At 46.0% G+C, this 13,091-nt stretch overlaps 2 protein-coding genes across 2 annotated transcripts in view; both read right to left on the minus strand.

The window, feature by feature from the left end:
• Positions 1 to 348, minus strand: part of TEX264 (testis expressed 264) — a 28,114-nt gene extending 27,766 nt beyond the window's left edge. The window contains exon 1 of the mRNA XM_004676109.2: positions 264 to 348. The gene's annotated coding sequence lies outside the window, so the exon portion shown is untranslated. The remainder of the gene's footprint in view (positions 1 to 263) is intronic.
• Positions 349 to 7,326: 6,978 nt separating this feature from the next.
• Positions 7,327 to 13,091, minus strand: part of RAD54L2 (RAD54-like 2 (S. cerevisiae)) — a 75,796-nt gene continuing 70,031 nt past the window's right edge. Inside the window, exons 20-23 of the mRNA XM_012720676.1 lie at positions 12,708 to 12,907; positions 10,956 to 11,045; positions 10,178 to 10,270; positions 7,327 to 8,515 (exon numbers count right to left, since the gene is read on the minus strand). Of these exons, the coding sequence (XP_012576130.1) occupies positions 7,521 to 8,515; positions 10,178 to 10,270; positions 10,956 to 11,045; positions 12,708 to 12,907 (1,378 nt within the window). The 3' untranslated portion in view covers positions 7,327 to 7,520. The remainder of the gene's footprint in view (positions 8,516 to 10,177; positions 10,271 to 10,955; positions 11,046 to 12,707; positions 12,908 to 13,091) is intronic.

Genomic DNA, 13,091 nt, shown 5'->3' on the forward strand with positions numbered 1-13,091 from the left:
TCCACAGCGAGGCGCGCCTGTACCGCGGCAGAAGCAGGGGGTGGCCCAGGGTGGTAGGGCTGGTCCAAGGTCGCATTTGGGCCCTAGGACCCGGCCTGAGCCATTGTGGGCGAGACAAGATGCAAAGAGTGGCCGGGGCCGCGGGGCTAACTCTGGGATTGCAGTGGGCCCCCAGGTCGCACCAGGGCAGACCGAGGCTCCAGACACTCGACACACAGGAGGCTGCCCCAGCGGGGACACCTCCACAACAGCCGGGCCCTCACCTCAGCCGCCGCCCGCCACGGACGCCAACCCGCGCAGGCGGCTCCAGGCTCAGTCGCGGAGCCTGCGCGCGCCCGCCGCGCACGCACGCTCCGCCCCATCTCGCGGCGGGACGTGGCCGTGGGCGCGTGCGCGCGGGACCCCGAGGGTGGAGGCCTGTCCCGCCCTGTCTCCATGGAAACTAGCGTGAGCTGTCAGGGGCGGAGTCCACCCGGCGCTTTCCAGTCTCCCATAAACTACCAGGTAAGAGAGGGTGACTTAGCAACAACCTTGGCATCCAGGCTAGCAAGAATATCACAAGAGCGTGAGAGGAAGCCAGCCTAGTGACCCACAGTAAAGAGCCAGGCTGGGGTCCACGAAGCCGGCCCCAGAGAGGGACATTTAAAGATGGTCAAGAAGTAGAGTCTAACAGTACAGTTTGAGGCAAGAACTTCTACTTCCTACTTGCTGGCAGAGGTTTCACAACAGGCCTGAAAACTGAGCCAGGCAGGGCCACTTACTGCTGTCTTACAGATGAGGAACCTGAAGCCAATCTGTGCTCAGGGAAGCTGATAGATATAACCTCTGGACAGCGCAAAAAGTCAGCTTCATGCATTCAACCCTCCACCCCTCCTTAACCCTGCCTCACCACCTGGAGTACAGGGGTGATTATTAATTCTCCAAATATTATTAAAAATCACTCCTTGTCAAAACAGCTCAGGGATCTGGTGACACTGAGTGAACAAATCCGAGGTCCAAATCTTTTGGGGCTCTTCACAGAAAAGATGCATTTCCAGGTTCCTCCCTAGTGCCCTGGATGTGGCTGGGAGAGGTTGGTTGATCTGCTGCCCTTCTAGCTTGTATTCCAAGTGACTGCCAGGTCAACTGTAATGACTTGAACATAGGTTCAATCTGCTCATGTTTCTAAGGGTCTATGAACCACAAAGCACTCTCCTGGGGCCCAAACATCAAACCTTAGCCTTCTGAGAGACCCAGTCTTGCAGTAGAAAGTTAAGGGGACAACTATGCACATAAGCGTGGCTATAAGACAGGTTGAGTTGCTACCTGGTATTCCTGACGTGGAGAATTGGTGTTTGGGAGGTGATCATCTTGCAGATCTCAGTATTACACTAGTAAAAGGTAGACTGGGCAAAGACACTCTTAACTCTGGCTTCCTTTTTCTTTACCTCATAGTATTCCTTCCATTGACAGGAAATACTGAACCTCACCTCACCCACAGGGTGAAACCTAACTCTTCTGGTCACACTGGCATAATGGACAGCTGACTCTTTAAAGCTAGAGAGCTGGGCTTATGAACGAACGTAAGGCACATTATCAATCCCTTTGGATGCCCCAAGCAAATGGACTCTACACTTGGAATCATTTCCTGTGAGACAAGGGTAAGCTCTCCTGTGCAGAGACAGCCAGTCTCTATCAGAATGATTTTTATTGGATCAGCTCTCCTGCTTTTCAGAAGCTGGTAAACTCCCAGGAAACACTGTCTTAAGCTATCTTCATCTTGTTCTGTCTGCTTCTCTTCCTTTAGCCTGGATAGGAAACTCAACAGTCCTGGGTTAGTGCTCAGGGCATAATTTAGAAAGGAACTTCAGTGTCCCTGTCCTAAAAGGTGGTTGCCTGTGGCTGGGATTACAGGCTTCATTTTAGGTTGCCCAATTGGAGCACTTTACCCTCGACTGACCCCAGTGAAGCTTCTGTTAGCCACCAGGAGGCAGCAGCCAAGACATTTTATACTCCGGAGCAAGTCTCAGCAGACTTTATCACCTAACCTTTTGCCATGCCCATGCTCTATTCCTAGTCCTATTTTCCAATAGCACATACATAATGTCCTCTCATGAACCCAGATTTGGCCTTTGTCTCTTTCTGCCTCTTCTTTAGTTCAAAGTATCCACAGAGACCCTTTAATTTCCCTCAGTAAAATACCAAGGAATGTTTCCCCAGGGCTCCTACCCTTCAAGGGACTAAAAGGAAGTTAGAGTGGCCATTCCCACCTTTTCCACCTCATGTTGCAAAGTCCTGGTGAGTTCTCTATGAGACAATGGTTAGATCCTCTAACTCAGATGACAGAAAATGTACACGCAGTGTAAGATACTCTGCAAACTCTGTCACCAGTCATTTCCCACCTTCTGAAGGCACTGATGCTGCACCCAGAATCCAGCCACTCACAGCCTACTTAGGAATGCCCCCGCAGGACATGCCATGACTGAGAATCAGCCTCAAGTCACTCCAAGTCAGCTCCAGTTTCTTCTGGAAAGGCAGTTGTCTTCCAGTTAACAAAGGCAGAAAAGCCCTAGTGAATCCCACTGCAACAAAAGTGTAACAATAGTCATCAGTCTGCCCTCTGTTCCCCCTCCATTTCCCCCAACCCCAGCCCTCATTCCACCCCAGTGACCACTATGCTCTAAGTTATATCCCTTTTCCCACCCACCACCCAGCTAAAGAGCTATTTGGACAATCCTTGATCAAACAACACTGCCTTTTTGAGTTTAAATTTTATTTTACAAAAAGAGAAATAAAGAAAACTGATAGGCAGTTATACTGACTTACAATTGTTCTGTTTGCTTTTTTAAAAAAGTGACATGAAACACAAGTAAAAATAAATACGTCATAGAAACAGCCAGTTGCCCAGTCTCTGGGGCAGGAGCACCTGCCCTGCTGAGAGAAGAGGGAAGCCCATGATCACACCAGCAGCTGGAGCACCCAGCCACAGATGCTCCTCAAAGCCAGGCGCAGGTCCCAGGCCTCAGGGGGCGTCCTGAGGAAAGAAGACGGAAAACCAAAGCCAGATGCCAGGTCCCTGGGGCCAACCCATCTCCCCCAAATCCTCCTGGCACCAGTGTGGCCTTAGTGGTTATCCACTGTGACCCCCCTCAACCCACCTGGATCCCCTTCCCCTGAGCCCTCTGTAGAGGGTACAGGAAAAAGCCAATCTTGGGCAGGCCGAGGAGATGATTCTGGTGAGTCCCCAGCCTACCCTGAGTAACATAACCAGATAACAGTCAGTTTACACCCATGTGCACGAGTATGTGTGTGCACATTCTCAGTTTCTCTCACACGCACACATACACACACACATGCACGCACACACACACCCTGGGCTGAGCTCTCTTTTAGGGAAGGATCCTGGGTGAGGTCACAGTATGAGGTGCCCTCTCTTCTGAGTATCATCCCAGTAGTGGTAACAGAGAGTACCTAAAACTACCCTCGTCCTCTGTATTACAGATTCTGCAGTCTGCCTGGCCTCTCCCTCTACCTCTCCCAATGGACTAGCTTACTAAACCTACAAGAGGAAAGGGTCAGACTCAGGTTCCTGGAGAGCAAAGAAGCTGGACACTGCCTGTTCAGGAAGTTCATCGTAAGACTCAGGTATATTCATAAAAGGCCTAAGTTCAAGCTAGTGGCACAGAACAGATATTAAGGGATCACAGCAGAATACACAGGGCAGAAGAGTCAGCAGGAATGAAATGGAATTTGAATATAACTGATGGAGAGCGCAGCATTCTCAGACAGGCCTTGAGGTGCAGCTTTCCTTGGGAGCAGTCAGCAGAGGGTAGGAGGAGGGAGGATATTGGAAGGGTACTTGGGGAAAGAGCTCTTCTGTTTTTGTAAGGGGGAAAGCACTTAGCTGGGTGTACAGGAGGCCATGACTCAGAAGGGAGATCGGTTTTCTGAGGAATCACAGAACTGGAAAATAGGAAGAGGGGAGTCATGGCCAGAACAAGAACGTAAGCCCCAGAAGAGTTTCTCCAGGGATGAGGACTCAGTTCCAGAGCAACGCCAGGCTTAAGCAGACTGAGGCAGAGGGCCTTGCTCTTCTGGCAGCTTTGAGACCCCTGAAGTTTGGTTGTCTCTCAAGCTATCAAATTTTACCCCAGCTATATGCTTTATCCCCTGAAGTGGGAGATTTCCTATTTCATTGTGAACCACAAGTATAAAGATAATCCACACACTAATTTCTAGGGAAGAGATCTCCAAGGACCAGTTATTCCTAAATCAAAGAGATGATGAGATAGATGCATAAGAAGCACAACTCCAGTGGGTGAAGAATGCAGATAGCCAATTCCAAAAAGAAAATCTAATTCAACATGGTTCATTTTCTTACTAAAGTAGCTATTTGGTTCAATTTTCTTCACAAAGATATTAATAAAAGGAGTTCAGCATCACTACAAATGATAATCCCGAATTTTAAAATTGTACTATATTCCCAAGGCTGAGGATTTAGGCTAAACCAGATGACTGGAGTTTGAGAGACTCTTGAAAACATTCTGTGGAAGACAATAGTGAGGGAAAATGCCTAGGCCTGATCTTTTGTCTTTTCTCCTATCACTTGGGCCTCGACTGTGAGGGGAAACCACCACCAGGCATTTCTGATCAAAGAAGATATAAAACATGGTTCTTAGGCTCTGTGACATTCCTGCTTCCCTCATATACATGCTCATGTTTGGTGTTTGCATACTTACCATCAGCACACACAGTGAGACAGCAGAAAAGTCAGAAGTGTTTTCAGGTTCATTAAGAACAAAACCAAAAAACTGAGAGCACTCCAATTTCCCATGATCCCATCCCACCCCCCCTATACAATATAAGCTGCATTTATCAAAGAAAAGCCTTTTTAGCCAGGTCAGCCTCCCCAAACTGTGACTTCTCCCAAAATGAAGCAAGACCCAGCTTCCAGGACATCAGGTAAAGAACAGGCAGGAAATTGGTATTCCACCTCTCAGAATACCAATTCGGTTCCTGGTACCTTCAAGCCCATTCTTCTAGTGACTAGTTTACGTCACTACTCCTTGCTGGGATAGTTTGGATTTTCTGAGCCTTTGCTGTGACTTCCTAGAGGCAAACACAGAAATACTCCTCCTGCATGCAAGCACACACAATACACACATACAACACACATACACACACCCCCCTCTGGAACCCAAGAGCTCCAGGGCCTTAGAATTATCAGTTGTAGCCCAGGTATGCTCTGCAAATGAGAGATTCAAGTGAGTGAGCTCCTGCTCCACCAGCCTCAACCTGACAATAGCCCATTCCAACTGAGTCCCTTCATTCTTGGGATGCATCTGAAAGAAAAAGCACTGGTTGGAACTGCTATTTTTAAATTATTAAAATAACTTGCATAGCTAAATTGTAGATCTAAGGCTTCTATGAATGAGTTAAGTGTCTGAGAGGGTGCTTATGAAAACAGAAAGCTCCTTAAATTCCTCTTTTGGTGTAACTGAACAGTGCTCACACACAGGCGTGCACACACACTCACACCCACCCACCCCTCATCAGCCATCTCCTTGCCTGTTCTCTGGGGATGAAAACCCACAGTATGAAAAGACCTGCCAAAACTGGAAATGGGCTGGTCAGAAGAGTTGCAGAAATAGCTACTTACAGGGGCGACCTAGCTAAGTCGCCTTCAGGGCTGGGAAGAGGCAGACACAGCAGCTGCCAGTAAGGAGATACCCACAAGTAGGTAGTAAAGCTCTAAAGCCAGACAAGGTTTACTCATCATAAAGAACTGTCCACCAAAATCTCAGTAGCAGGAGGAGAGAAAGCAATGGAAGGCAGCCAGTGTTTATGGTTGAAGACCATTTGTCCCCTCCCTTGGCAAGAAATGAGACCCCCAGAAAGACTGATGCTCTTTATGACAAAAGTCAGACTTAAGGCTCCTACAGAGGAAGGGGTCCTCCATGTTCCTTCAAAGAGGTTAGAGGTAGCAGACACCAGGCCCACACTAATCATCTGATAGACTGGGAAAAATATTTCCCAATTGGAAATCAATAGTCTGTTCCCTCAACCAAGCAGTAGCCTATATGCAAGTTTACTATTTAGCATGGAGAGCCTGCTTCTAAGGTTATCCAGGAGGTCACAGCTCCAAATTGGGGTGACTTGTTTCCCAAAGGTAAATTCCACGACCCCAAGTTTCAATTCCTGTGGAATGGGTCTTACCCCTACTAACTATTCTGTCACAGAATTCCCTGATCTACCTGAGAGGCCATCTCCTGAAAACATAGTTGATTTAGTGTAAACTTGGTCAATTCACTCTCCACCTAGAATATTTTTTACCGGGATCTGAGATATCTTAAATTTCCCTTCCAATCTCCTACTCTCCTTACCCCTAACTTCCCTTCCCACCCTCCACCCCCCAAAAACAAGACACATGAAAAGTCCAAATAATAAATAATTGCCCATAAGAAATAAATTAACATGGAGCTCTCTAATAGGGAAGGTAAGGAAAAGCCACCAGGACAAGCAGCTGGGGGCTCAGTTCTGTCCTTATGAATAATGTCTTTTCTGGCCACAACTATGACTTCACAATCATGCTGCAGTGTTTCTCTGTCCCAGCCTCTGCACAGATAAGCTCACACCCTGGGGAAAAAAAATCTGCTCAGAGACAGACTCTGGGGAAAGAGCCAGAGATTGGCAAAGTCCATTTTCTCTAATAATTTCCCCAAATTCTGAAACAAATGTGGCTCTGAAAAACAGGGACTCACACTAGCTGGGCCTTCTCTTCACCCAACTAGAAGGAAACTTGTGGTTTCCATGGCTCTTCTCCTGGGCACACCCTGATGTTCATGCTCATAGCTGCCATGAACCACCACCACTCTGATTTCCACTTTTAAAAAGATAAATTCATTTGTCAGTTTCCCCCTAAGCCCCCCTCCCTCCCACCTTCACCCCTGCTCCATCACATACATGCATGTACACATGTGTACACACACACACACACACACGCGCGCGCACACACACACACACTCTGTCTCTCTTTCTGCTTCTTTCTTACCCCCTAAAAAGACTCCACTTCACATGGAATCTCCAGTCTGTCCTCCCCATCCACCCTATTTCTTTTCCCTCCCCCTCTCTTCCCTCCCCTCTCCAGGTTTAGTTAAGTCACCCAGTAAGGCAGCTCTGTTGGGAGAGAATGTTCCCACAGACAGACATGGGATATGAGCTTCTACACTCCAATGGGCAAGCAAGCAAGTAGACAGCATAAGCAAGGCAGGCAGGAAGAGAGGCAGAATGCCTTGCCCTTCATTCCTGTTTTGGGTCCCTGATTTCCCACTATTGCTGCTCTGTTAATTTTTTTTTTTTTTTTTGCCTCTTTTGTTAAATAGCCAACAGAGCTTTTGCTGCTATGGTCAATTACTCTTCTTTGTCCTCTTCCTTTTCCCTCCTGCTAAGTGCCCTACTCTGAGAAAGCTCAGATCACTGCCTTCCAGAATGGTGAGCAACCTTTTGGGAGCCCCAGAGTGAGGTGGAGAGGGGTTCTCCAGCTATTTCCCAGTGACCTCTATCACATCATCGTCCTTATCCTCATCATCATTGGAGCTGAACCCTACCTCGGCAACCTCATGAGAGTCAAATGGAGGCACCTGGGACCGAAGAAGGCTACCAGCTGGGTAGCCTGCATGTGGGGACATGTAGCCTGGGTAGACAGACATGCCCCGTGAAAGGTTGCTGGGCAAGACAGGGGAAGGAAAAGGCGCGAACATCCTCGGCTCGGACAGGAGTGGCTGTGAGAATGGGAGTGAGTAGCTGGGTAGTATCCCTGGTACAGAAGGGTTGAGCATGAAGGAGGGATTGCTGGCAGTGACTGAGGTAGCCGTGGAAGAGGAACTGACAGGGCCTGCTGGCACCAGAGGGTCAGTAGTCACTGGAAATACCAGGCGGGCATCTGCCAGCAAATTGGACAGCTGGTAATAGGAGGGGGTACTGCCCATAAACAGGGAGTTATCCCCAGCCTGGGAAGTGAAAGGGGGGGTGAGGTTATGGTTTAAGGAGACGGGTGGCATGGCAAACCCGCCAGAAACTGGATACCCGTGTTCATACGGCTGCACGGGGGCTGGCAGATGGCCCTTCCTGGAACGCCGGCGGGCTGACTCCTGGGCAGCAGTTGGTGTGGCCAATTTTCGCTTGTGGCCCCTCAAGTCCAACACTGGGTGTCTGTCACCACAGGGCTGGCCAGTCACCAAAAGAGAACTATTGAGGCAATGACCCCCAAGCCGAGGTTCAGTCCCAAGAGCTGTCCCGGGAACAGCGCTGCTGTCCACAAGTTGGGCTGGGGGGCCAGGCAGGGCAGCATTGGAGCTCGGGGAACTCTGATGGGATTCACGGGCGGCAGCCACATCTGCATACTGCTGGAGCTCACTGATGATCTCTGGGCTGTCTGGAGAGACGGGCCTGGCCAGCCCCTCAGGGTCGGGGGCTTTGGGTGATGAGGCACTATGTCTGCCGTTGCTTGTGGACTCAAGAGAAGGCCCCTGGGAACCTGGGGAAAAAATGTAGATAACTGAGAACCAGCGTGAACAGGAAGAAGAGGTGGGTAGAGGGAAAAAACTTCCATTAAAAGAAAAACTAAAAAATAGTCCTCTAGTTCCCAAGTGTCCAAACACATCACTCAGTCAACATTTCCTAATTACCAGAAAGAAAAGCTTTGATCTGGGAAAAAATTTATCTGTGATAAGACACATGACTTCTGCACTCCAAATCACTGCTCTGCAGAACACCGCCAATTTGAATTCTATGAGATAACAGGCAGGAATGTTAAGAGAGCATTCTTACAAGTTGTCAGACTTTCTGTGGACAAAACACAACCATTGACCATGATGGGAGAAAAGAGGAAAAATGAAGTTTAAAAAGCAGACAATCCTCATTTCAAAAAATAAAACAAAATCTATGGTGATGGAAGATGACTAGGACAATTGGGAAATCTGAATATGGACAGACATATGAGGGAACATCATGGAATTAACTCCTTTTAGTGTGGTAATGGTTTTGTAACTAGGAATATAATGTCCTTAATGTTAGGAGTTATATATTGAAGTGTTTAGGTTAAAACAGTATGTCTTCAACTTACAAGTAGTTGAAATAAAAAAAGACAAGAAAGTTTATGAGAACAGCAGTCACTGGTGCAGGGTATGTGGATGTTCATAATGCTGCTCTTTCCATTTGTGTAAACATTTCCATGTAGGTATGAATATTTTCATAATAAAGCCTGGGATACATATATAAGCGGCCTAGCTCTTATACCTTGGTGGTTAGGAGGTAAATGAGAACCACTCTCAGAAAAAGGAACTCAGTAAGAGTTCAATGTTAATGTGCCACACATATGCTCTGACCCAACAATTCCACTGCTAGAATTTATCCTATAGCCACAACCCACAATTTAAATGTCCCAGGACAGGAAACTCAGTAATGTAACACACATTACATACCCATCTAACAGCATTCCATGCAAACCTTCAATATAGCATATTTAGAAAAAATGGTAAGAAATTAGTACTGAGATCTCAGCAGAGAAAGTGAAAAAAAGGAAGAAACAATATACCATAGTTAAGTATTTGTTTTAAAAACATAAAAGTATTATACATTCATTTCATATACATACATTCCCTGTACCAAGTATATATTTGGGGGGAAAACACAGAGAATACCACCTGCAAAAGGAGCAACAAATGGGGAGGAAAAAACTTACTTTTCCCTTATTCCTTTTTACACCTTTTGAAATGTGCACCAGGCATACACTATCTATTGTAAAATAAACCAAAAACTGGGGCCTCCTTAGTGATGCAAGGGTTAATTTAAAATGCAGTACTAATTTAAAATGCAGAGTTGTCTGCAGCCCCTGCAACATGAGTTTGATCTCCAGTAAGGGAGCTGACCCATATAGTGCAGCAGACCTCTCGTCTTGCCTGCTGCTCCCCTCAGCAGTGTATTTCAGTCAATCTGCCTGTTCTGCTCCCCACTCTGTCTCTGGTGAACCCTCTTACCTCCTACTCTTCTGGTCTATATCCCAGTTCTTATATGCACATCTTTAAAAAAGTAAACAAACAAACAAACAAACAAACAAACAAACAAACAAACAAATAAATAAACAAACAAATAAATAAATAATACCATATATGTCAACGAAAAGTGGAAGTCACTATACCTGAGGCAGCCATACGACCATCTTCAGGGGCCTTTGGTTTTCCAGTCGCTCGGACAGCAAAGATCCGCCCATCGCTGGTACGGATGTATGTCCCTGAGAAGAAACATGAGAAATACTGCTAAGAGCAGACATGAAACACAGCCAACCCTAGGAAACTCTGGCCCAGGCATCATGGCTAGGAACCAGTTATAACATTAGGCCTTATATCCCCTCTCAAGGCCCCTGAAATGTAGAATGGGATGACTGAGCAAACACCGATTGCATGATCACCTTTTACCAAGCATTGCTCTAGACGCCGAAGCGTAGCCAGTTCAGACACAACTTTGGCTGACTCTGGTCTGTGGAGACTTCCCAAACAAGATTAGGTGAGTGCCTGAGGAAGGCTATGGGCATTCCTTCCTAACCGATAGCACAATATACATAGACTGATACTAACACAAAGTAGGGTGTGTATCCATCTATACCCCAAGATTCTTCATAAAAAATGATGATAAAATTTAGGCACCCTAGCAAACTTTTATTAAACTATTGACAAGATACTCTATAAATCCAATTTAGCTCTGCTTAGCTCTTAAAACTGTCATTTTCTGATGCTTCCCCTTCACATTCAATCTTTAAAAAAACAAAACAAGTAAATAAGTAAATAAATAAAATAATGGTGTTATTTTCATATTCACTATCATTGAATGATTCCTATCTTCTCTCTAATTCAGGTCATATATATTTGTCCTGCATTTCAACTCAGAATTCTTAGCAAACAGAGGGGATGGGCTTTTACCTTTCGTCCCACGGATGATGTGGATACTCTCACCAGCATTAATTCTTGCTTGAACATCTGTGGAGCTATTGAGTCCAGGAATAACGATATCTAGTGATGACACAGACCTCATATTTAGATTACACAGGATCTGACTTACATAGGGAAAGAAAACACAAAATGCAAAGTTCCTCAGTAGTTTCCCTAAAGGCCTCTCAGTGGAGTAGAAGTCAGAACCAAGGGAGGTGAAACAAGACCTCTCAGATTGTCTAAACAAAGAATACTATGAAAACAAGATGTTTTAGCAATCTGATCTTTCCAATTATTGGGAAAAGTTGTTTTGTTTTTGTTTTTAAAGATTTATTTATTCAAACAGAACTGGGGTACAGGCCAGAGATGCGGAGGGTGAGAGGATTCACCAGAGACAGAGTGGGGAGCAGAACAGGCAGATTGACGAAGTATACTGCTCAGGGGAACAGCGGGCGGGTCAGGAGAGGTCTGCCGCGCCATGTGGATCTCTTCCCAGGCAGGCGGGGATCGAACTCATGCGGCGGAAGTGGCTTGAGCTTCTTAGTGAAGTGCTTTAACCCGGGGAAGGCCTTGTTTTGTTTTATTAAAGACTGATTTATTTATACATACAGAACTGAATTCACTCTCCTGGCCGGGGATTGAGTTCACGCTGCAGTGGCTTGATAGCTTCATAGTGCTGTGCTTAAACCTGTTGTGCCACTAGGGAGAGCCCTCCAGAAAAAAGTTTTTATTGAGTTATCTCCTATGAATTTTTGTCTCCTCTCTAAGCTATTTGCATGTATCTGCTCTACGCCACTTTAGGCCATGAATGTGGCATCATCCTCGTGCTTGTTGGCATTATTCCACATCTAATAAAGAATGAAGAGTATTTTTCAAAACAGCAGAGAAGCAGGATTACAAGAGACTATTTATACTTATTTAAATTTTTTTATAATGGTGTTATTTTCATATTCAAAAAAATTAATTTAGATATTTTCATTAAAATTTATACTTTGCACAGGGTTAAAAGCAAGCACTTTGAAGCTAAAGCCACTTCAGCATGAGTTCGATTCCTGGCCAGGGAGGTAACCTACATGGCATGGCAGACCTTTCCTGACCCGTCCACTGCTCCTCAGTGTACTTCATCAATCGGCCTGTACTGCTCCCCATTCTGTCTCTGATGAATCCTCTCACCACCCCTGCACCTCTGGCCTGTCCCCAGGTCTGTATGCATAAGTAAATAAATCGTAAAAAAAAAATAAAACTTATGCATCGTGAATATGTCTAGATAACAAGATGAAAAAGTTTTCCTTCCCAATTAAAATTATAGAACCAATGGCTGGTGGACAGGCTGCCCACCTCCTACCATCCTCAATCCACATCAGACCCATGAAGAAACAAAAAACATTCAGATCAACCTGTTTTGACAACCACCCTTTATATCCAGCTATGCCACAGTCACAACATATTCACAAGCCAGTATATTCACAACTCCTTCAGACCAACTCTGTCACCCTAAGTGACATTTACATAATCTATCCCATCTACCAGACTCAAGAAAATCCAGTTCTGTGTTGTTATTCTTAAGATATTCATTAAAATACAACTTCCTCAAGATCAGGGATGGTTATCTTCTTTATTTTCACTTACAGAATCAGTAGAGTAAGGTCTAGAATACAAAAGGTATTGACTAAATACTTCCTGCATGGACAACATAATTTTGAAAGAGATAGCACCCCTGGACAGAACCCAGAAGGTCCTAACCTGTTGTGGTGACCACCTTCTGCACAAGAACTCCAGCACGTTGCAGGTAGTTGATTGGGAAGTTCATAGCTGGATTTGTGCCAGAGGCAGAGCTTACACTGCCTCCCAGTGGGACATGCCGGGGCATCATAGGGATGGGAGTTGACTGTACAGGACGAACACTGGCCACAGGCTTCTCATCACTCTTCAGGGTTGGTTGCCTGTGAGAAAGCAAAGCACACTAAAAGAGTTCAGCAGAACAGTCATCCCTTTCCTTTCTGCAATCGCTGTGCAGCCTCTCCAGACTTCCCCCAGATACCCTCAGTGGCTGCTAGGAGAAAGATGACAAGAACCTGCAGGGTACAGTCAATTCAAAAGGAGACTAGGAGCAAGACTAAGATGGAA

The sequence above is a fragment of the Condylura cristata genome, unplaced genomic scaffold (assembly GCF_000260355.1).
Source record: "Condylura cristata isolate star-nosed mole 26May11 unplaced genomic scaffold, ConCri1.0 scaffold00004, whole genome shotgun sequence".
NCBI classification, from domain to species: Eukaryota; Metazoa; Chordata; class Mammalia; order Eulipotyphla; family Talpidae; genus Condylura; species Condylura cristata.